General features: G+C 35.6%; 1 protein-coding gene across 2 annotated transcripts; it reads right to left on the reverse strand.

Annotated features, from left to right (window-relative positions):
- Positions 1–7,665: 7,665 nt before the first annotated feature.
- Positions 7,666–22,210, reverse strand: LOC110466660. Of its 2 annotated transcripts, none has more exons than XM_021523330.1 (7): positions 21,635–22,210; positions 14,393–14,534; positions 12,440–13,371; positions 11,588–11,788; positions 10,561–10,770; positions 9,742–9,836; positions 7,666–9,168 (listed from the first exon to the last, which is right to left on the reverse strand). In XM_021523330.1, the coding sequence occupies exons 2-7, from the start codon at positions 14,508–14,510 to the stop codon at positions 8,442–8,444; spliced, it is 2,283 nt and encodes a 760-aa protein (XP_021379005.1). In that variant the 5' UTR covers positions 14,511–14,534; positions 21,635–22,210; the 3' UTR covers positions 7,666–8,441. The 2 variants fall into 2 exon arrangements, with proteins under 2 accessions (XP_021379005.1, XP_021379004.1); XM_021523329.1 differs by lacking the exon at positions 21,635–22,210 and adding an exon at positions 16,961–16,996.
- Between the last annotated feature and the right edge of the window lie 4,244 nt (positions 22,211–26,454).

Here is a 26,454-nt window from a genome sequence, read left to right on the forward strand (position 1 = left end):
GGATCCTTACAGGTGTAGGTATGACAAACTGTGTCGTCTTTGGTAAAGGAATCGACGATATAAATTAGACTGTTGGATTAAATAAAGACGTCTTAATCAACAAACTCTATTTCAAAATAGGCAATTGTTGTTATCTAGTCCACCATTACCATGTTTTTGTAATGTCATGCGCAAGTCCACAAAACGTTCAGCATTGTGCAAAGTTGTTTATGTGCGTGCATATGTGTAGTATATGTTTTTTCTTGTAAGTTTGCTAATTGTTAAAGGTTAATAGACAAAAAGGAACATTTAGAGCAAATCTTCGATAAAATATTGATGCAGTCGGTAACTCATTGGAAAAAAGTAATTTGTATAAAAATAAACGGTGCCTCTTGCGTAACGGAAGAGTTTCATTGAGTTAATTCTTTTCGCCGAGCGAACGATAAGGATAGATGCTGTTAAACAGCGTCGGTGTACCTGGAAATCAGAGTTATATCCTTGCTATTTAATGTTTTACAAGTCTGTCTACAATGTGGTCCTTATTTCACTAAGGACGTATGTTGGTAATAACATGATAATACATTCAAATTTGAATTTCTTAATTAGTCAGCAACCTCATCGATATTTCACTAAAATGTTTATCTATAATTAAAAATGACTAAAGACATACATGTTTTGTTGTATTCGTTTAAAAAAGATACTTTGTAAGATTTTGTATTATTATTTATTTATTTATTTATGATATGCTCAATATCCGGAAACACTTTTTTGACATCCTTCAAATCAATAGAGAAGAGCCTGCTCAGTTCCATAGATATATCTGCAGCCAAAACGTCTAGTTTACATAAGAAGGTAAAGTTTAACGTATATGTTCAATGCCAATTTAAAATACTGGACAATGTGTAGGCTCCCTACAAGTGAGGCATATTCACATAAGGTTCAAAATAAGTATTGCTCTTAACTTAATTCCCCTTCTCAAACAGTTCCAATGTTTATCACCGAATATAACGTAGGCATGTTAACTTCACTCATATTTAAACAGGAGAAACGTGCTGTGAATTCAGGATGTTGTTCCAGAAATTTTTACCTGGATAATGTACACCTGTTGATATCTGCATAGATATCCCCTTCATACAATGACCTCATCCGAGTTTATTACTTTACACACACACTTCCTGGTAAGTTAGGGATTTTCAACCCGTAATGCTAGGTATATAAGATAGATATATTCTGTATACGCGCTTAACGTGGATTACATGTACTGTTCAAGGTATTGTGTTACTCGACTGAACAATTAAAGCGACTTTTCTACATTTCACCCCAATATTTAAAATCGAGCAGGACTTGTGTTTAAAGGTTTAGAGATTTAGAAAATTGGTGTTGTTGCTTAGGAAAAGAAAATATATTTCAGAGAAATTAGAAATATGTATTGTAGACATGTGTCTTTACATGAGACGTTTTAAACGTTTTCCCCACACCACTACAGTAAGATGACATAGTATATTACATGTCTAGTCGATGTTACTACAATGTTACATCACAGGCCATCCAGTGCACAGTTCCGTATCTTATAACGTAATAATACAAGATGTTGTGTTACCCCAAGACGCATGACTTATTGTTGGCCGGCACAAGCTATCAAATGATCAAGAACTTGTTTTAATATGTTAAGCTATGGTACCATTATTCAATTCTCAACTCAAACAATTTGAACATTCCTATAGGTTAATGGAGAGAGATCTATTGCAGAAAATAGCAAGCGTGTACCACACGCTATACCACATCTTTTCATCTGACGTCTTAGATTGCATTAGATTAATGGATGTATTTATACAACTATACGGACAGAACAACTTTGTATTCTGAGACGTCAGCTGAACATGAGGGAAAGTTAAAAATAAGAGATCGTTTACTTTTTCCACATCACTTACAGTTAGAAAGACAGAACATACGCACTTCTAGCATAAACGTAGTACACGAGTTCTCCAATATACCTCAGGGGACGTAGAAGATGTATTTCCAACATAACGCACAGTATGGTTGACATAATGTGCACATTTCTTACAAAATTCAGTCAGATATAGAGGTATCCATGTTGTTCACAATTACATATAGATGACACGTAATATACGTATCTTAAACACTCACAGATTGATACGTTTTAAATGTACTTTCGACGAAGTATACTATTTCAAACATCACTCACAGTTACATGGACAGAGTATACTATTTCCTACACAACTCACAGTTACATAGACAGAGTATACTATTTCCAACAAAACTCAAAGTTACATGGACAGAGTATACTATTTCCAACATAACTCACAGTTACACAGACCCAGTTTACTATTTCCAACATAATTCACAGTTACATAGACACAGTATACTATTACCCACATAATTCACAGTTACATAGACACAGTATACTATTACCAACATAATTCACAGTTACATAGACACAGTATACTATTTCCAACAAAACTTACTGTTACATAGATAGAGTATACTATTTCCTACATAACTCACAGTTACATAGACACAGTTTACTATTACCAACATAACTCACAGTTACATAAACGCAGTATACTATTTCCAACATAACTCACAGTAACAAAGACACAGTATAAAATTTTCCCGACAAAACTCACAGTTATATAGACACAGTATAGTATTTCCGACATGACTCACAGTTACATAGATACGGTATGCTTTTTTCCGACATAACTCACAGTTACATAGACACAGACAAACAGACAGACAGACAGACAGACAGACAGACAGACAGACCGACAGACAGACATACATTCTTTATTTCCTCCTTTAGGAGATTTAATATGTCAAAACAGTTTTACAAAATGTATTTTAATTTATATATAAACATAGTTTTGAGAAGTAAATGTATTAAATAATGACGTATTTGACATTCATATAACTGCATTATATAATTCATAATACAAAATGTTCACTACAATATCTATTCCTCGTACAACTTTTACATATAAACGTATACGCTTACATATACATCAATAGGTTAAATATAGAGAACTTTCCATCTCACATACTATTTCCAGCCATATTTATCATTAGTGTTTCCCACTCTATATCAGTCAAGTAACATGTGAATGATCACCAAGTAAAAAGCTGCATTGGTCTTCAATGCTTAATTCTGAAAACTGTACATATGACAATATTTCTATAGCATTTACAACACCATCCATCATTTTATCACGGCTTAAGTATAAACCTGGACATTCTAATATAAAATGCAACACACTATCTTTACTTGTTTTCTCACATAACTTACATATAAACACTTCATTCTCACAAGATATTGAGTATTTAAATAACTACTAGATCCCATACATGTTTTTGAGAAATTTGTTTAGTGCTTAGTTGCAATATTGGATTTATTCCCGGGTCACTATGGATAGCAGCATATCTCTTATGTTCATCACGTGTATTTAGTTTATCTTTCCAACTTATGTAATAGAAATAATATACAAATCTATTAATGAAACGTTTCCGGCATAACATCGGTGGTACGAATATAGGATAAATGATTCTATATTAAATTTAACCATTATGTTATATATATCAGGCAGAAATCCTATTTGAGTAGTTGAAGAACTACCATACATAAATTGGCATAGTTTAATAATAAAAATTGTTTTCCATAAAACCTTAGCACCACCTGAACACAATTTGTTCAAAAATGATAGTTTCCTTCTCTCCACTTCGCTCCACATATCAAATGACCCTAAACACTGAGCAGTCACTGCTGAGGAGGAAGTTTTAGGAAGACCAATCAATACAACGTATGCATGCATATCTTTGTGTACGTTCCAACTCTTCTACAGCTTTCTTAGTATATGAATTCCAAAGCTCACACCCATAAAACATACTTGAATATACAACACTTTTAATAATATTAAAACTTAATACAGGGTTCAGCCCATTGGGGTGAATACCAATACTTAAAAGTGAATTTAGGTTAGTCCTTCCTTTCACACAAGCATCAAAAAAACTACTGCTTGATTGTAGGTTATGGGTAAACGTTATCCCAGCGTACGTTTTCTGTGATGTCATTGAAATTATATCGGAACCAATTTACATTGTATAGGCCCACATTCTTCTGACATCACACGTCGACGTGGATATTGAAATATTACTAGAGAGCTCTTTGTGGAGTTATAGTTGAGATGCCAACAAGTAGAGTATGTATAAGCCCTATAGAGGCTGTCTATACTAATGTGTCGTCCGCTAAAAACACGCATGGTACGTGTATATCTTTTATCGTAAGTCCATATTAGAAATAGCGTGCTTCACTTCTGGTAAGGATACCGGATGATCACGTATACCATCAGAGTTGTTATAACTTTCTATATGCATGTTACGTGCGGCATTCTCAATATAGATCTTAAAGTAATCATCGAAATGTGGTTGACTTAGGGGACATGCTAGTCTACTAAAGTGATCGTACCACGCTTCTCTCAGAATATCTAAATCACGCGTGATTGAATGGGAATGTTCCCCCATTGACCTCTTCCGTCGTACGGCCTGGTAAAACGTACCAATATCTATCTCTGCTAATGACTCTAATTCCGCAAATTGTTCACGCTCATAGTTTTCGCGAGCTATATTTAGTTCATTGCGAAAACTTCTCTTAGCAGACTTATAATTCGAATAAGATTCGTACTCGAAACCTCTTGGTCGACCTTCACCAATCCACAACAATCCACAACAACCTGATAGTTCTCATCCTAGCATGCAGTGAATTAACTTGACGAGAATTCCAATACGGTTTTAAGTAATGCTTATATTATTTTATAGACAGCGTTAATTTCGCTGCATTATTAAACAAATTCACTATATTTTCGATGTCATTTGAATGTAAAGATGTATTTTCAATCATCGCGTCAAGTGATTGTTTATATTTATTGATGTGCATCTCGGTCACCTTCTTCCAGTTTACAGAGTAGTCAGGAGTTATAGTATGACGCTTAGAAAGTAGTACGCGTAATGTAAGTTGTATAGGTCGATGATCAGACACGTTAAGAAACTGGTCATCGCATATACGACAAGATTCGACAAGATCAATTTTAGATATCGACACCAGAACATGGTCAATCATAGACACCCTACCACCGTCACCAGAAAGGGAAGTGTAATTTGGCCCATCAGACCAGTTTTGGGAATTAGCAGATATCAGAAATCGATCTCGCATAGACTGCTGCAGAATTCGCCCTCTCTCGTTAGCTTCAGCACTGTTTTTACTACCAAATTCTTTTGATAAATGAGCGTTAAAGTCTCCCATTACTATTACTGATCCATTTTCAACATATTTATCACACATATCACATAGACATTGCCTGGTATCTTTATAATCATATAGAGGTAAATTAGTGGACGGCATCAGTACACCAATAATATAATACGACATATTTTCAATATCAACATATATACCAATTACCCTATCGTTGCCATTTTGTAGTAGAGGCGTCACCTTAAGATGTTTACGCCACAGCATAGCAACTCCTCCAAAACCATGACCTTTCCTATTTTCAGGTTCTATTGCTATCCTGTCGTCACATCTTCCGATATATTTGAAATCGTTGTCAAACTATCAAGGAAGCCCAATTGCTCCGGCATTAACCAGTGTTCTGCTGAAAAAACGATATCAGAATTAAAAAGTGTTTCACATAAATAAGATGTACCAAACATAACACCGCGTATATTCTAGCTCTGTAATCTCATGGCAGCTAGAATGATAAGAACAAGCACAGCAATAAGGTATGATATACACTTAATCATTGAGCCAGTCACCTTGGTACCTATCGTAGTTGTTGCCGCTTTCACTTGCGAATCCTACATTCCAGTAGTTGTCATCCTGTATACCCGTCCATTCGCGATCGTTTTGTTGGTTTGCTGTTACAAATGAGCGTTGTCCGTCCTTGTCGAATTGGTCCAACCACTCGCGGACTAGCACACCTGGCGGCCAGAATTCATTTTGTATGGTTACATCATAGTCGTTCTCTATAACATTAATCCTCGCCGTATATGTAGGCTCTTTGTAGTTGTTCCAGCATTTCAAAATGCGTACATATGTGACTGTAATGCCATTGTCGGCCGCATATCCAATAACGGATTCTACGACCTCTTTGTATGAACCGTTAGCCTTAATTCTTGACATTAGTATATATTTTGTGCGTTTCTTGCGTTGAACACCTTGAAACACGTATTTCGATTGTTCGTCTGGTTCCTTGTGCGTGTTAATCTTACTGTCCCGCGGACACGTCTGAGGGACCGGTCTATTACGATGGGACGTGATACCATCTTTTTTCACCCGGTCAGAATAGCTGTCCGTGGTGCCGATGTCTTAGAGTGTACTGTTATTAATAACATCAGATAAACTGTCGATGATTAAAGTGTTATTGTTCTCTGTTGTTATACCATCTAGTTCAATGTTGTTTACCTTTATTTTTCCATTCGATTGGGTTTTTTTCAAGGTCATTGTTCTCTGCTACCTTTACATTTAGTTGCTTAGTAATTGAGTCATTGTTGTCAGTTACATTTTGCTTTGTCTGTGTCTTAGTAATGTCCGTTATGTCCGATTTCAACAAACTGGTTTCTTTTCTCAACTTTTTCGATTCATGTTCTTTTACCTTTCCATTTTGTTGCCTTATAATGATGTCATTCCTGTTCGTTACTTCTGTTCTTAGGATGCTAATTTCCTTGTTTAACTCTATTATTTCTTCCGTGTGTTTGTATGTTTTCCTACGTTAAAATGCCTGCTTTACAGTGTCTTTGTGACACTATCTAACCGAGTCATGGGAGGCAACTCGTATATTTATTTACTGGCTGCGGTCATTTTTACAATTTCAGCCTCTGTCTTGAACAAACAGTATAACCCTGTTTAAACCGGAACCGGCCTCCTTCTGAATCCGTAGAAAAAGTGACACCGACGCGTTTATTTAAGGCCTTAGAATGCAATTCTGATATAAAATGATCTACAACATGTTTCGTTGTCTGTGTTGAATGCGTTGTTAAAATAGATCGACCTCTCTTAATATTAAGCATATTGTATCTAACTCGACTCTAAACTGGGCTTTTCGTAGTTGTCGAAAACCTGACATCGACACGAATGAATTATTCCCGGACAGGCATCTCTCAGTTATTTTTATATTAATCATCTAGGTTAAGATTTTTTTTTTTTTTTTTAACTTATTCTAACCTCTAAAACCCCCTTATTAGAAAAACTGACATCAACGCGTTTCATCGCTTTCCTGAAAACAGTTCTTTCATGTACATGTTGCGTGTATTGGTATAATCGTAATGTCATGGGGTTCTTTTACATGCTGCATTAAAGTTGTGGTGTTTGCCTCTATTTATATATCCTAGTTTGTTTTATTACTCCATTCAAAATATTTGATAGCGGCATGTTTCACCACGCAAGATAATGTATAATGATTAATTTTACTGGCTGCGTTCAAAATTTTGGTTCAGAATGACAGTTTCTTTCAATTTTGAACGATTTTCCAAAGTTTCGTAGTTTCTGTGTTTCTTTCACCCGCCGTTCTTCTGAACCCCTCAAAAATGTTACGACACATTTCATCATGGTTTGGAGCAAAAGTTAAAAGGAACGTGTGACAGAATTTAGATTATTAATTATAACCAACACGTTCGAACACCAGCTCTATAGCATGCGTAACCAACGCCAATCTTTATTTATTGATATGTTTAGTTTGAAACAATTATGAAATGTAAGCAGGAAACCATGTGAGTAATTTCAAATAGCTCTACTCTGAAACATGGACGGTATACATCATTACATAACATACATTATTAAAAACTAACAATAAAAACAGATAAACACAATCCAGTTCAACAAAAAATCTACAGGCAATTCATATTATGAAAATGTGCAGTATTTCACAAATTGTTACACATAAAAAGTTCGTTTTACTTAATGTTTTACGAACTATGTGTAAAATTACTAAAACAAGATAACAACAATATGTTTTTGCAAAAATCAATTTTATACAATATGACATAACTGTGAAATGTTCGGTGTAAATCAGATTGTATAATATACAATATGTACACCAATTACAATAATCTGTAAATAAAACTGATATAATTATAATACTGCACAGAGTTGCCTAGTAGGACGAATATACATCTTGTCTAGCGACAGTCTGTGAATATGAGGAGAACAGTCCTCTGGCCAGTACTCTGGACCCTGACCTATATATTCTCTACTGCATGTACCATATCTACGACTGCGCCTGCCCTCCATCAAAGCTTTATGATTTGTCATGTATACCTTTAAGTCTTTATTAGTTTAGAAATGTCAAAAGGCCTCCACTATTAACATTTTCAACCGGTGAAAAGTAACGTTTTACACTGAAAATAAATTCTGTATCATTCTACGGAGACATATCACACATTTTGTTACTTTCACACTAAACCCACCAACCAGAAAACTCTTCCATGGTTTCTGGTTGTGTGACACCTAATGACACTGTTGACTTTGTATACGTTTGGCCACTGTCAACTATTTCTTTCCTATGTGTACCTCCCGAGTCACTGTCAACTATTTCTTTCCTATTTGTTTCATCCGAGTCACTGTCAATAATTTCTTTCCTATTTGTTCCATCCGAGTCGTTGTAGCCCCCTATAGGGGAAGGACGGTCTGCAATGACATGATTCTGCTTATCTTTCGATTCAGAGTAAATGATCGGTCTTGCTGTTGCACCTTCGTCATGTGCATGACCTGAAGTACTAGTCAGTGCATAACTCGATGTGCTGCTTTCGAGAAAGACAGTTTTGTGACGTGGTGGTTGTAGTTGTGATCTTCTGCTTCTGACACTGTCATTGGCGACGCTATTGAGCGATAGATATGTGGATTCTGGATTTCTGATATTTGTAGCAAAATGTGAATTCACTTTTGCGTAACCACTTCCGGTGGAGATTGTTTCTGGGCAGTCATACGAGTGTTCCAGTTCATTACGAGCCACACGTTGGTTTTCGTGCCCACTTTCAGCATTGATAAGGCCTATTATGTTTTGATCACACAACTCCACACCCACCGTTGCCATGGCATTACCCAATCTTAGTGAGACATTTGGATCGGTTCGGACTGCTGATAGCGTTTCATACCATTGCTCTTTCTCATCTTCAACTCTTCCTCTAAATAAGAAATACATAGTGTGGAGACTATATATTATTTAATAATATACATTACCAATGATATATACAATCAAATTTTAAATATTACTGAAAAAAGACTATACTTGCCGTATACTGTACCATGATATTTAGATTTTCTGAAGATGTCAAACAAAACTGTATATACCAATCAAGTTTATGTGAAGACGAGGCACGAATGCTATTTCTATATTGATATTTCTTTTCTATTTATTATTCAGAAGGAAAAACAGCATGCAATTTCAACAGGCCTTCCATTTAATAATCATGCAAACCTTTCCTTCATAATTAAAACGGTATGAAATATAATTGATCTTATTGTACGAGATAAAACTACCATCCTGAAATAAAGATATTGTTATTATTGCTATATGCTTAAAAATAATAAGTAAAAGTTTATATTCTATATTGAAATCCGATAACATTAAACATTAGTATTGTTTACAATTAAAACGTAACAAATTAAAGAATAACGAATATAACAATTCAAACAATGGGTGGATTTGTCATTATGAAAATATGCTTATTAAAAAAACGTTTAATATATGTGAGTACCTCTCTTGGATTGATCTCAACTCCAGTACGTCGAGAAGTCGTCGCATTTTGTCATGCCCAAGGCTATCTATCAAATTCCGTATAGGATCTTGAAACTGAAAATGATAATATGCATATTGAGTGTGTTAAACTACTTTAAATTACAATACACTTACAGTTCCAGTTTTATATCATTTATATATACAATTAATAGCGCTGATGCGTGTAGCGGTTCTAATTTCTTGTTTTTCTGAATGACCAATAAGGTGAAACGCGGAATGAGCTTTTACATATATAACTCTTCTCTCGGTAGGTTTCAAATATTGGATTTGGAATTGCTATTTAAAAGTATTTTCGAGAATAAAATATTTTGCTTATTTTCCGTGAAACTAAAATGTATATCAAAGTGCAAAATTCGTTCGGTAATGCCTTTTGGCTTTAAAAGAAAGGTAGCCTACAGGAACAACAAACATATGACCATAAACAAATACTGTTACATTAAAATGGACTGATACTTTTTTTCCTTGAAGCGCCATACGATTTTGAATCTATTCAAATAAACATCGTGAACCGGATCTATTATGATATATATTGCTACTAGCCATAGGTGTAAGGATAAGTATTGTGCTGACGTTGATTTCCATTGTGCTGAAGGACCTCAAATGTAAAGGTTTACAGATTATGTACGAATTGAAATTGCAACAATATAATACATCATGTTCGTGTAACACGTAAATAAACTAAAAGATAACTACAATGAAAATACAATAAGGTCGCAAACAGTAAGTATCTTCTAACGCTGCAAGTCAAACCTGCGGCTATCTTTCATGTATAACTAACCCTGTTCAGCCCAGTGTTGATGTCGACTTCCATTGTGAAGGTTGTTTGAATTTTCTTATCACTTTTAGTTAAATGACGGGTGTTTTCCACATCGATGACAATTGGTAATCTATGGCAGTACCTCTTCTCACATTTCAGATACCAGTTGATACAGTAACACAGTTCGTGATCTTTGTGCCAGCATCTGATCAGTTCTGCAACATCCACTACCTTGAATACATAGTGGAGCAAAATAGGTTTAGTTAATGTTAAAAAAAGCATCTTATAAAATTTTCCTTATTGAAGTATTCTAACATTGACAGAAAAAATATAAAATTTACATTAATGGAAGAGTTTCGAAAATATTTGAGAGAATCAAACCTCTAACCAACTAGCACAGATTGCATCACGTCGTCTTTACATATCATTGATTTGCAATATTTTTATGAACAAGAGACCCCAGCCAGACATATTGTAAATACTAGTGCCTTTCTTTGGGTCAAAGTTTCTACACACTTCTTTTACTTTCTGTTAACATTTTAAACACCAATCGAAAGCTGAGGGACATCCTACTTCTATATTAAAGGGAATTCTTTTCATGATCTTTTACTGATTTTAAACAAAAGCTTTTTAATACACACTTTGATATTGGCGTTTTCTTTGTAAGGACGGCCTGCATTATTTACATGGAAGCATTTACTTGTCAAAGTGAAGAGGCCCTATGTAGTTGAGGCCCAGACGGGATACTTGTTGACTATAGCGAAATCGAATATTCTTTCGAACTAATATGTGCAAGAAAAAAATCTATTAACTGAAACTGGGACAATCGGGTCATTTCAGTCTGGGCTAAAATTATTCCAACATCGGCTAGGCCTCGGTCGGGTTTAAATTACAGAATTTTAGCCCTCGACTGAAATAACACGATCTCGCTCAGTTACATGTTCACTTGAATAGATTCTATTAATATAAATACTAGTGTGAATGGCAGTGCTCCATCATATCAATTTTTGATTGATATGGTATCTTAAAATGTAAACAGATATATTACCTGCTCAGGCTGATAAATTGGACATTGATCCTCCCCTCGTTTTATGTGTTCCCACTTAGGGCATCTCTCTTCCATCAGTGTTGATAGCCTGCACTTTAGAAATCCGCTTTTCGTCTTTGAATTTGGTTTCTTCAGCAAATGGATTTCACCACCTTCGATCACATTGAATCCTTTCTTCTTATCGAGCTCGTTTTCATTTTCCTTCAATAAATGCAAAGTGACACATGTCTGATATTGATGTAATTAAAATCCCAAAATTAGATATGGTTTAACTGATGATAATATATTTAACTGATTAAAATTATATTTAATATAATTTAAAGTTACAAAAGAACTAGCAATTAACTGTGCAATCACTGAATGTTCAGTTTATAATGTGATCCCTGTGTAACGAAACATATTGAAATGTTCAAGAGCATATAATATATGCGAGGGAAGCATAGGTGTCAACCTCTGAAACCTCAAAAAGGGAAGTCTCCCTCATTCATGATCATTTACAATAAGGCAGAACGTCCGTGAAAAGCGACTAAAACTGATCTGCTCAAGTTAGCTTTCCATTTCTATGTATCAAAACAACTCAAACAGCATTCTTTTGATTCAGACACACCTGTCATGGTCATTACACACACCACCCTGCAGTAACTAGGATATTATTTGACAGGATGTAGATTTCGAGTTTCTATGAATTTGGTCAAAATTAGGTAATCTCCCTCCTAATGAAAGGGGTTTAACAGCTATGGAGAATATTTACAGAACAGCTATACTTCATGCATATATGATAAATTATTACTATTACAGAAGCCTTGCCATTTCATGTTTTATTTCTTATCAAATAATCAATTTTACATTTACCTCTCGCTTTTTCAACCTGTTCTGCAATCCTTGGAAAAACAGTTTAATTTGCAATGTAGGGTATCCGTCAATCACACCAACACGAGCACATGTTTGTGCCAAGAGTTCGAATCGGATATCAGATTTACAGCACGTGCAGAAGAACAGAGAGAAATGATTTGTGTACACCCTGACAGTACCACTATCCGACAACGTGTAAAAACAATCCAAACTTGACGATGTAGGGTCCTTCTCATATGGGATATCTTTCACAGTCGCAAATGTTGTCAGAGGCGTTGAAATCCAGTGGACTCCCAGGGACGAAAATGTTTCAAATTTGCATAGCGGTAATTCTAATATTACATGACCATGCAAGTGTGTTTTATATGATAAAGCTAGTTCTGCAACTGGCGAGACTAGCATTTGATAGTTTTTTATATTCAACTTTGATGCAAGAACCTTGAAATTTTCATGAATACTACAATAGACATTAAACTTCAATTCCTGTTCGTATTGGTTTGAGTTTTTACTGAAAGCTACACTGACACCGGTTTCATTAATATGAATTTGATCTTTCAATGACGATAGCGGTTTTCTGAAATCCCACGATCTCCCAAACATATCTCTGTTATTTTCATTTTTGTATAAATTGTGATCGAGGATAATTGAACATTTTTTTTTATCGTATATTCCTTCGTATTTATCATCTCCTTTTATATGCAGTCTTATATCATCTGTTTCATAATGTAAATCACCAATCGTCTTCTGGACTGTACACGTACTCTTCGGAATATCACTCGACCTCGCCTGGAAGGAAATTGCCCTCTTCCGTGCCTTCCTCAGTGCCCTCTCCCGTGATATACGACGTACATGCACAACAAGTATCGATAAAATGACAGCTGTTGCGACAACTGCTATCACAATATATACAAAACCTCCAAAAACGCTCGAACCTGCAAATATAATGGATAACAAATACACCTTTTGATACATTTAGATTTATTAATTATCTTATAGCTGGAATTGATTCTGACAAAGTTTATATAGGATACTAGTTAAGGAATCAGCTATCTGTTGAAGACAAATATATCAAGTTTAAAACACCAAAAAAAATGATACGCCTCTTTTCTCATTTCAATTTTATTCTATATTTGTTTCGAAACATTGTGGACATAGATTTTCATTCTTTGATCAAAAGTACCATTAATAAATCAAATATGGATGAAATAATCATACGGTCGAGTTAAATTTCAACCTTGGCAATTGCTTTAACTTACTAAATGGCTAATACATATCTTGTTGCTTCATTAGTTAATAAATTCAATTTCAGATTTGTTTTTAGATAAGCGATATAAGCATGTACATGTATCGTATAAAAATTACCCTGGTGTCAGTACCAACAGGTTAACAGAACTATAAATCAGTTTATCGACATAACATTTCAAAACTTCATCTTACTTTTGACACACTACATAAAAGTAAGATTTCAGTGCCAATAACTGCTCGTTTTCTTCCACTTCTTATATATGTATTTGGCATCTCATCCTTTTGTATGTTTAAACATTTTCGTCTCTAACACTGATGGTGATATTTAAATGACAACGCATGCATAGCTTGCTATTTTTCTGTACCATTAAGCCAAATATCTAAAGGAAAGTGAATGTAGATAGCTTAAGGAAATGTACTGTAAACGTTGAAATTTTTGCAACGTTTAAATGCTTGTACTTTTCGCGTTGATGAGATAAGCTGGAACATTTACTTACGCGAATAATACTTTATAGATTATACAGATTATAGGTATATATAATATATATATATCATAACCATTGCAATCACTTAACTTTCCACAACGTGATATGTTTAAAGGGTTCAAACATTTTCAAGCGTGAACATTTTCATTTTCATAGTATATCGTGTCTACGTATTTGTTATCGATGACCATTGCTTAAAGAAGCTGAACCAAGTGTAACATACTGTCTGCTTGGGTAGTAATGGATGTGACAGGTTCCGTATTAGTGGTGGTTCCTCCATGGGTGGTCGAAGTTCCAAATTTGGTTGAGGTCGTTGGGATAAAAGTGATTGGTTTTGCCATCGTGATCGTGGATTATTTTCAATCCTACAACAAAGTACGTGAAAGACTTAGCATTAGTACTTGTATATTGTTTTATTTACTACATAAGCCAATCATTCAAACTAAAAGTTTACGTACCTAATACATTCTTCCACTATCGTATAACTCCATTTGTTCCTAAAAAAAAACTAAAAATAGCATCACTTAAATATTTACCTTATTCAAACGACTAAGTTATTATCTTACTTAACTCCAAACAAAAATCTAAGTGTTTTTTAAAAGAATAATATTACTGATTTGCTGAATTTCCATAGAAACTTAGTTAAGAGTTTTTTCATACAGTAAATGTACATTTCATCACAAAAAAATAGATAATTATAAGTTCAAATGACAAACCAAGTTATTTCCAAACCCACAGAAGAAAAGATTTTTGCGTTTTACTATTTTATTATTCATGGTCATTTTTGCGTTTTACTATTTTATTATTCATGGTCATTTTTGCGTTGGCTGCGTTGCTACATTTATTCATTTTGTAAACACCAAAATAGCAAAACATTTCTCTTTCATCATCAGTCTAATACACTATATAAAAAATTGATGTACTCACACTTTCAATTTTGTCCCTAGGATGTTTTGTTATTTAAATATAAAACGAGAACATGTAGCAAAACTGCTGATCCTAAATACTTATATTTATTCTTCGATTATTTTTGTTAATGACATTGGGTAGGGATTTTTTTATTTTTTTTTAAATCGCCCTTTAGTCTTTTCAAATTGCTTCAAACTTATTTTGATTTGTGACAATGCGTAAAAATGTATGTTGAAGTTCTTCTTAAGAATATGTTGTCCTAATTGATTATATATTGCTTCAAAGAAAACGTATTTTTTCTTCCTTCGGATATTTTCTGTAAATGTGATTTTGATTTTTGATCACAGAGACATTATACCTTTCTTTTTATTAGCATTCAAATAAGCATGCAGTAATACAGTGGTAACACCAATGTACGTATTTAAATATTCCTCTGATGCATTTCTGTTATACAATTTGAAAGACAAACCGGCATTCCATTTTAGAATCATAGAAATAACAAGACCTGACTTCTTATACTTATTTAAATAATCCTGATATCAACACTAATGCCTGCCTGTTCTTTGTACCAACTCTTTTCCTAATACAAACCTACACCTTTGTACACTGTTTAAAAAAATAGTAATGGCTAAGTTTTGAACACAAACAGTATTTGAAAACTTATTGTTTGCGAGCTCTCGAAATCGTCTCTTTCCTCTGTCGAGCAAGGTATTAAATAACCGGTGTCTCGAATCTAACCCGTCAAAAATTATAAGTACGTCTAGCCCAATAGCTCTCTTATACTGCAGATAATCAGGGGGACTGGTATGACTATATAATACAGACTATATGATTATACCGTAGTCAAATCTGCCATGCCCAACACTGGTGTGACTATTATACAGACTGGATGTAATGTAATCAAATCTACCCTGACCAACACATTTATGATTATCATATAGATCTAGACTATATGATACAAATTTAGTCAAAATATCATTCCCACCACTGGTATGACTATTATATAGACTATATTTCTGTAATACAATCAAATCTATCCCGCCTGACACAGGCATGACTAAAATGCAGACCAAAGACAACATACTACAGGTAATTTTCACCCCACCTGACACCGGGTAAGACAATCATATATACCATAAGTCAACGTACTACAGGAAAATTCACTTCACCTGTCATACAGACCATAGGTCAACATACTAGTCTGTTCTTACCCGCCTGACACTACAGCTAAATCTACACTTCTTGACACTGTATGACCTTCATACACACCTCGAGACAACATACATATACTGCAGGCAAATCTACCCGGCTGATACGAATATGCCTGTAATACAGACCAAAGAGAAATTTACTACAGTCCAATCTACACGCTTGACTGACAACATTTAAGGAGGCACGGCAATCTAGTGGTAGGAGGCCGGGTTCGTTTCTAAAGGGCTGCGTGCTCGAGTCGCGGCGCTGTGTTGTATCCTTGAACAAGATACTTTACTCCGCTTGTTCCAGTCTAATCAGCTGTAAATGAGTACGTGTTGGGGAGTGCTAGAATTGTTGAATGCTAGCCGTCAGCGCCGAAATGACAGCACCGGCTTTATGCTCCCCTTGGAGCTGAGAAAGACATTGGCCGGTTGCAAAAGCCCTATAACCACGGATAATTATTTGTGAACCGCTTTAAGACGACCTACAAACTAGGCTGTGATAAAGCGATATATAAGAACCTGGAATTATTATTATTACATTATCAGCATAGGTGTTTTATTCCAGATAAGGCAGACCATGCGATCTAACTTAGTAAAGAATAACTAACAGAATCGGTAGACATCTCTTGATAGAATTCTTGTATTTCCAATAACCATGGATCCATAAAGAAAACATATTCACTTACCTGCCCTTCCGATCGTTCCTTGCCCGTAGTGTAAATATATTTATGGGTTTTCCCCACAAACACTTTTACTTCCTTAATCATTTCCTCTCGCGTATACCATTTCAGAACACTTAGTAAACAGTAGTGAAGATGACTTTGGAAGGTAGACAATGCTGACCTTAAAACTCGAATCTGAAAGATGTGCTGATAGATGCATGCGGATCTATTTAGTATATCGTAAAGATCATTTATTCATTTGGAAATATGTCTATAGAATAGTGTAATTTGAAAAAAAGTGTTTTATGTGAAATCTAAATATAAAATAGCATGATCCTTTTTGTACTCCTCGAGAGGTTCTGTTATATCTGCTGCTATATTCCGATGGGTTCCGTGTTGCTTAGTGCAAAAGGTTGTGTGTAACGGAGCGGGACTTGACTCAACATAACACAGCACACTAGGCGATTGTATATTTATATACTAAAGTCGTTGACGTTTGTATAAAAACAGTGTTGCAGTGTTTTCACAACGTTAATGCTATATAAAACATTTGCAGTAATGACATTAGCATTAAAATGCCGTTATCTATTTTCACTTATAAATAAAACGCTGTCTGAGGTCAAGTTTCAACTGTACGGCAAATAAAAAAAAAAACCGCGTGTGTCTATGTTGACAGGGTACTGTGTGTAAGAATCAACCAGGAACACCGTGGATATATTATTTCTTGCCTTCTTGTCTTACAATATAAGTAATTGAAAAAAAAAAAACTTCATTATCACTTTTATCAGAAAACTTTGTTAGCGTGTTTCATCTTACAAACATTATAAAATCTATTTATCGTGTGGTATCAAAATACCTTTGTGGTGTTCTCTGATAGGTACCGTTTTCTATTTATGGTGTTTTAAGTTAACGAGGTCACTGACCCCTTGTTTAAAACACTCATAGCGTCTTTGCATCCGAAATGGATGATTGTATTGTGACATGATGTACATGTAGTATTGACCGGTAGACATATCATGTATAATAAGCAAAAGATTAGACTGGGTGGACCGTGGTGTATACTGACATGCCTGGGTGGATCGGGGTGTATACTGACATAATTCGGTGGATCGGGGTGTATACTGACAGGACTGGGTGGACCGGGGTGTATACTGACATGCCTGGGTGGATCGGGGTGTATACTGACATGATTCGGTGGATCGGGGTGTATACTGACATGACTGGGTGGACCGGGGTGTATACTGACATGCCTGGGGGGATCGGGGTGTATACTGACATGACTTGGTGGATCGGGGTGTATACTGATATGACTGGGTGGATCGGAATGTTTACTGACATGACTTGGTGGATCGGGGTGTATACTGACATGCCTGAGTGGATCGGGTAGTAAACTAACATGGCAGGAGTTATCGGGTAGTATACTAACATGGTAGGGTGGATTTTGGTGTATACTGATATGAGTAGGTGGATCGGGTTGTATACTGGCATGATTGGTAAGATCGGGGTGTATGCTGAGATGGTAGGGTGGATGGGGGTGTATACTGATATGACTGGGTGGATCGGGGTTTATACTGACATGACTGGGTTGATCGGGGTGTATACTGACATGACTGGGTGGATCGGGGTGTATAATGGCATGACTGGGTGGATCGGGGTGTATACTGACATGACTGGGTGGATCGGGGCGTATACTGATATGACTGGGTGGATCGGGGGGTATACTGACATGACTGGGTGGATCGGGGGGTATACTGATATGACTTGGTGGATCGGGGTGTATACTGATATGACTGGGTGGATCGGGGGGTATACTGACATGACTGGGTGGATCGGGGGGTATACTGATATGACTTGGTGGATCGGGGAGTATACTGATATGACTGGGTGGATCGGGGTGTATACTGATATGACTTGGTGGATCGGGGCGTATACTGATATGACTGGGTGGATCGGGGGGTATACTGACATGACTGGGTGGATCGGGGTGTATACTGATATGACTGGGTGGATCGGGGTGTATACTGACATAACTGAGTGGATCCTAACAGGTGTAAGTATAACAAACTGTGTCGTCTTTGGTAAAGGAATCGACGATATAAATTAGACGTCTTAATCAACAAACTCTATTTCAAAATAGGCAATTGTTGTTATCTAGTCCACCATAACCATTTTTTTGTAATGTCATGCGCAAGTCCACAAAACGTTCAGCATTGTGCAAAGTTGTTTATGTGCGTGCATGTGTGTAGTATATGATTTTTCTTGTAGGTTTGCTAATTGTTAAACGTTTATAGACAAAAAGGAACATTTAGAGCAAATCTTCGATAAAATATTAAAGTAATTTGTATAAAAATAAACGGTGCCTCTTGCGTAACGGAAGAGCTTCATTGAGTTAATTCTTTTCGCTGAGCGAACGAAAATGACAAATGCTGTTAAACAGCGTCGGTGTACCTGGAAATCAGAGAGTTATATCCTTGCAATTTAATTTTTCACAAGTCTGTCTACAATGTGGTCCTTATTTCACTAAGGACGTATGTTGGTAATAACATGATAATACATTCAAATTTGAATTTCTTAATTAGTCAGCAACCTCATCGATATTTCACTGAAATGTTTAACTATAATAAAAAATGACTAAAGACGTATTTAACATGAATGTTTTGTTGTGTTCGTTTAAAATAGATACTTTGTAAGATTTTGTATTATTATTTATTTATTTATGATATGCTCAATATCCGGAAACACTTTTTTGACATCCTTTAAATCAATCGAGAAGAGCCTGCTTAGATCCATAGATCTATCTGCAGCGAAAACGTCTAGTTTACATAAGAAGGTAAAATTTAACGTATATGTTCAATGCCAATTTAAAATACTGGACAATGTGTAGGCTCCCTACAAGTGAGGCATATTCACATAAGGTTCAAAATAAGTATTGCTCTTAACTTAATTCCCCTTCTCAAACAGTTGCAATGTTTATCACCGAATATAACGTAGGCATGTTAACTTCACTCATATTTAAACAGGAAAAACGAGCTGTGAATTCTGGATGTTGTTCCAGAAATTTAAACGAATAGAATGTACACCTGTTGATATCTGCATAGATATCCCCTTCTTACAAGGACCTCATCCGAGTTTATTACTTTACACACGCACTTCCTGGTTAGCTAGGGATTTTCAACCCGTAATACGATATGCATCTCATTATACAAAAATTCAATAAATATATTCTTTATACGCGCTTATGGTGAATTACATGTACAAGGTATTGTGTTACTCGACTGAACAATTAAAGCGACATTTTCTACATTTCACCCCAAGATTTTAGCAATCTTGAATGCTGTCCATATATAGTGAGAACGTTCTCAATTAATAAATCTAAACACTACACGCCGAAAATAAAAAGAATATATAATAAACGAGGAAAATGCATTTTTGTAATCTATATAGAGTAGCTAAAAAATAGTTGTGTGTTAGAAAAGGGAAGCTACAGGAAAAAGGTAAACGAGATGGGCCAGCTCGATTTGAGTGCCCGTTGGTATTATTTCCATTCAAACCGAGGAAAGCGCCCGCTTAGCAGGTCGGTCTGTCGGATATCGGGTGTGACCAAATCGAGCAGGACTTGTGTTTAAAGGTTTAGAGATTCAGAAAATGTGTGTTGTTGTTTAGGAAAATGAAAATATATTTCATCGAAATTAGAAATATATGTGGTGTAGACATGTGTCTTTACATGAGACGTTTTAAACGTTTTCCCCACACCACTACAGTAAGATGGCATAGTATATTACATTCCTAGTCGATGTTACTACAATGTTACAATACAGGCAATCGAGTGCAAAGGTCCGTATCCTATAATGTCATAATACAAGATGTTGTGTTAACCCACGAGGCATGACTTATTTTCGCCGGCACAAACTATCAAATGATCAAGGACCGTGACATCATTATTCTGTTCTCAACCTCATTTTTTTGGTCGGGAAGCAAATTGAACATTCCTAAAGGTTAATGGAGAGAGATATTTTGCAGCAAGCGTGTACCAAACGCTATACCACATTTTCATCTGACGTCTTAGATTGCACTAGATCAATGGATGTATACACTAAAGGCTAGAGCTATCGGTGAAGATGTATATATACAACTATACGGACAGAACAACTTTGTAGTCTGAGACGTCAGCTGAACATGAGGGAAAGTTAAATAAGAGATCGTTTACTTTTTCCACATAACTTACATTTAGATTGACAGAGCATACGCACTTCTAGCATAAAAGTAGTACACGGACTTTTAATATACCTCAGGGGACGTAGTAGATGCATTTCCAACATAACGCACAGTATGGTTGACATAATGTGCACATTTCTTACAAAATTCAGTCAGATATAGAGGTATCCATTTTGTTCACAATTACATATAGATGACACGTAATATACGTATCTTAAACACTCACAGATTGATACGTTTTAAATGTACTTTAAACGAAGTATACTATTTCCAACATAACTCACAGTTACACAGATAGAGTATACTATTTCCAACGTAGCTCACATTTACATAGACATAGTGTACTATTGTAACTGTGGGACGAGCGACGCAGCCTTACCCGGCAATGACAACACAATAGTACACTCTATACAGTATATACATATTTAGTTACACTATATATAAAGATAATGTACAACACAGATTAATATAATATATACTCACTCACACTCACAACACACAAATAAATACAGTCTAACGGAAATGTTCTGTCAACTACAGATCCTCTTCTGTAGACTATTCTACTTCTCTGGAACTGGAACAAAGTCTACCTCACACCAGCCATGAGTTAGGGTTGGCTATCCCACTGAACAGCGTCAAAACATGCAAGTGTTTACACACATCCACCATCTAGAAGGGTGGCACAATCTACTGGCACGGTAGACAAATTGGGTGGTCTTACACAATAGACCATCGACTTCAGTGTAAGTCCTCCTCTATGCAAAGAAACCGCTTGCTATCTTAGGATATGTCGTACCGCCGCTGTATCACACCCAAATGACCCTGTCATGGTCAGATCTGTCTCGGGTGTCGGCTGGTCTGTTCAACAGATGATCCTCCAGATAATCTCAGGGTAGAAAGCTGGCAAAAGATGGAAAATATGACAGAAGATGACGAAAATCCATATAAATTCACGTAATTTGAATGTCACTTCACATATTTTAACTACACATTTATTTCACCCACGCGCTTCCATACTTTTATAATTCTCACAAACCGACATTTCGAATACCTAAAAGGATATTGATATTTAGAATAATTACGTAACTAAGATCAGAAAGAATACACTAAATGCTGATAACATGATAAGCGAAATGTTAGCAACCAAGCAATTAAGAATTCGTGCGGCTCCACAGGATGCAATCAACTAACATGTCACATATGGGCCTCCGTATCTACAGATAATGCATACGCACAAATAATGTAATGTACAATAACATCTAGGTTTCTGAAAATTTACACACAAGTAACACACAATTATCTTCTTCATACAACCAATAAATACCGATTATTACAATTATAACACGTGTAAAATGGTTTATAGGCGAAATGCACACGTCAACAACTCAGTCACGCATGAGTGGATCGCACCACCTAACAATTGTAGTGTCGAGGGTCTGTTTACATTACGTCATCCGGGCTTCCACCGGAAGTAAGATGCCAGAGACCCCGTGCTGCTTGAATGAGTATTCCTTGACCCCAACTCTCTTCCTTCCAGGACTCAAGACTGTACGGACGGCGTATTGTGCTCTGCATATTGTAGACATTGTAACCCCCTATTCCTACAGTGTGCTCTACTTATAGTAGAGACAGTTTCTCGGTGACCTCGCATATGGTTGGGTACCGTGCTAGATACATATTTACTAGTATTGTGAGCTATATTACTTGATCTGACCTGTCCAGCGACATTATGATTTATATGAATTATTGACCGGTCTCCATCAGGTAAATTACATAATCAAAGCGGACCAAATACACGGGACATAAACAAACATGGGTTAAACACTTACCACAGTCAGCTTTCTGTGCTTTCCTCATGGAGCGGCCTATGAAAGTATATAATAGAGTCCGTTCTCCATGTGAACATGCAATACCGCCATGTTTCAAAGTTTCCTCCCCCGGTACCTCTCGTGTCTTTTCGAACATACTTACCTTTCCGCTTTTTAGGTAGCGTTCCACCAAATAACACAAGTACACAAACATTACATACAAAACATAACAAAATACCTACTAACTGTATATATACATATGCGAGCGTGACAACTATTTCCAACATAACTCACAGTTACATAGACACAGTTTACTATTGCCAACATAACTCACAGTTACATAGACCCAGTTTACTATTTCCAACATAAATCACAGTAACATAGACACAGTATAATATTTGCAACATAATTCACAGTAAAATAGACACATTATAATATTTTCAACATAACCCACAGTAACATAGACACAGTTTACTATATCCAACGTAACTCACATTTACAAAGACACAATATACTATCCCCGACATAACTCACAGTTACATAGTCACAGTTTACTATTTCCAACATAAATCACAGTAACATAGACACAGTTTACTATTCCCGACATAACTCACAGTTACATAGTCACAGTTTACTATTTCCAACATGACTCACAGTTACATAGACACAGTTTTCTATTTCCAACATAACTCACAGATATATAGACACAGTATACTATTATTTACTAGTATTGTGAGCTATATTACTTGATCTGACCTGTCCAGCGACATTATGATTTATATGAATTATTGACCGGTCTCCATCAGGTAAATTACATAATCAAAGCGGACCAAATACACGGGACATAAACAAACATGGGTTAAACACTTACCACAGTCAGCTTTCTGTGCTTTCCTCATGGAGCGGCCTATGAAAGTATATAATAGATTCCGTTCTCCATGTGAACAGGCAATACCGCCATGTTTCAAAGTTTCCTCCCCCGGTACCTCTCGTGTCTTTTCGAACATACTTACCTTTCCGCTTTTTAGGTAGCGTTCCACCAAATAACACAAGTACACAAACATTACATACAAAACATAACAAAATACCTACTAACTGAATATATACATATGCGAGCGTGACAGCTATTTCCAACATAACTCACAATTGCATAGACAGAGTTAACTATTTCCAACATAACTCACAGATATATAGACACAGTATACTATTATTTACTAGTATTGTGAGCTATATTACTTGATCTGACCTGTCCAGCGACATTATGATTTATATGAATTATTGACCGGTCTCCATCAGGCAAATTACATAATCAAAGCGGACCAAATACACGGGACATAAACAAACATGGGTTAAACACTTACCACAGTCAGCTTTCTGTGCTTTCCTCATGGAGCGGCCTATGAAAGTATATAATAGAGTCCGTTCTCCATGTGAACATGCAATACCGCCATGTTTCAAAGTTTCCTCCCCCGGTACCTCTCGTGTCTTTTCGAACATACTTACCTTTCCGCTTTTTAGGTAGCGTTCCACAAAATAACACAAGTACACAAACATTACATACAAAACATAACAAAATACCTACTAACTGAATATATACATATGCGAGCGTGACAACTATTTCCAACATAACTCACAGTAACATAGACACAAGTTTACTATTTCCAACATAAATCACAGTAACATAGACACAGTTTACTATTCCCGACATAACTCACAGTTACATAGTCACAGTTTACTATTTCCAACATGACTCACAGTTACATAGACACAGTCTAATATTTTCAACATAATTCAGTTACATAGACACAGTATGCTATTTCCGACATAACTCACAGCTACATAGACACAGTTTACTATATCCAACGTAACTCACATTTACAAAGACACAATATACTGTTACATAGACACAGTATACTACTTCCAACATAACTCACAGTAACATAGACTCAGTATAATATTTTCAACATAATTCCCAGTAACATCGCCGCAGTTAATATTTTCAACATAATTCAACACAGTATACTATTTCCGACTTAACTCACAGTTACATAGACAGAGTATACTGGTTCCGAGATAACTCACTGTTACATAGACACAGTATACTCCATGTGAACATGCAATACCGCCATGTTTCAAAGTTTCCTCCCCCGGTACCTCTCGTGTCTTTTCGAACATACTTTCCTTTCCGCTTTTTAGGTAGCGTTCCACCAAATAACACAAGTACACAAACATTACATACAAAACATAACAAAATCCCTACTAACTGTATATATACATATGCGAGCGTGACAACTATTTCAAACATAACTCACAGTTACATAGTCACAGTTTACTATTTCCAACATAAATCACAGTAACATAGACACAGTATAATATTTTCAACATAATTCAACACAGTATACTATTTCCGACATCCCCCACACTTACATAGACACAGCTAATATTTTCAACATAATTCACATAACTCACAGTTATATAGACACAGTATACTATTTCCAACATAACTCACAATTGCATAGACAGAGTTAACTATTTCCAACATAACTCACAGTAACATAGACACAAGTTTACTATTTCCAACATAAATCACAGTAACATAGACACAGTTTACTATTTCCGACATAATGCACAGTTACATAGACACAGTATACTATTTCCGACATAACTCACAGTTACATAGACACAGTTTACTATTTCCAACATAACTCACAGTTACATAGACAGAGTATACTGTTTCCGACATAACTCACTGTTACATAGACACAGTTTACTATTTCCAACATAACTCACAATTGCATAGACAGAGTTAACTATTACCAACATAACTCACAGTAACATAGACACAGTATAATATTTTCAACATAATTCACAGTAACATCGACACAGTTAATATTTTCAACATAATTCACAGTAAAAAAGACACAGTATACTATTTCCGACATAACTCACAGTTACATAGACACAGTATAATATTTTCAACATAATTCACAGTAAAATAGACACAGTATAATATTTTCAACATAACCCACAGTAACATAGACACAGTATAATATTTTCAACATAATTCACATTTACAAAGACACAATATACTATTTCCGACATAACTCACAGTAACATAGACACAGTATACGTTTTTCGACATAATTCACAGTTACATAAACACAGTTTACTATTTCCGACATAATTCACAGTAAAATAGACACAGTATACTATTTCCAACATAATTCACAGTTACATAGACACAGTTTACTATTTCCGACATAACTCACTGTTACATAGACACAGTATACTATTTTCAACATAATTCACAGTAAAATAGACACAGTATAATATTTTCAACATAATTCACAGTTACATAGACACAGTATACTATTTCCGACATAGTTCACAGTAACATAGACACAGTTTACTATTTCCGACATAAGTCACAGTAACATAGACACATTATACTATTTCCAACATAACTCACAGTTACACAGACCCAGTATACTATTT

The sequence above is a fragment of the Mizuhopecten yessoensis genome, unplaced genomic scaffold, assembly GCF_002113885.1.
Source record: "Mizuhopecten yessoensis strain PY_sf001 unplaced genomic scaffold, ASM211388v2 scaffold11139, whole genome shotgun sequence".
Classification (NCBI taxonomy): Eukaryota; Metazoa; Mollusca; class Bivalvia; order Pectinida; family Pectinidae; genus Mizuhopecten; species Mizuhopecten yessoensis.

Bases quoted from the DNA above. Each gene is read 5' to 3' on its own strand.
- LOC110466660 (XM_021523330.1), bottom strand. From the start codon at position 14,510: ATGGCAAAACCAATCACTTTTATCCCAACGACCTCAACCAAATTTGGA. The intron at 9,837-10,560 runs GTTAGTTATACA...TATCATTTTCAG, and splicing joins TCAACACTGGGCTGAACAGG to TTTCAAGATCCTATACGGAA. The intron at 9,169-9,741 runs GTACTCACATAT...TTTCTTATTTAG, and splicing joins TTGAGATCAATCCAAGAGAG to AGGAAGAGTTGAAGATGAGA.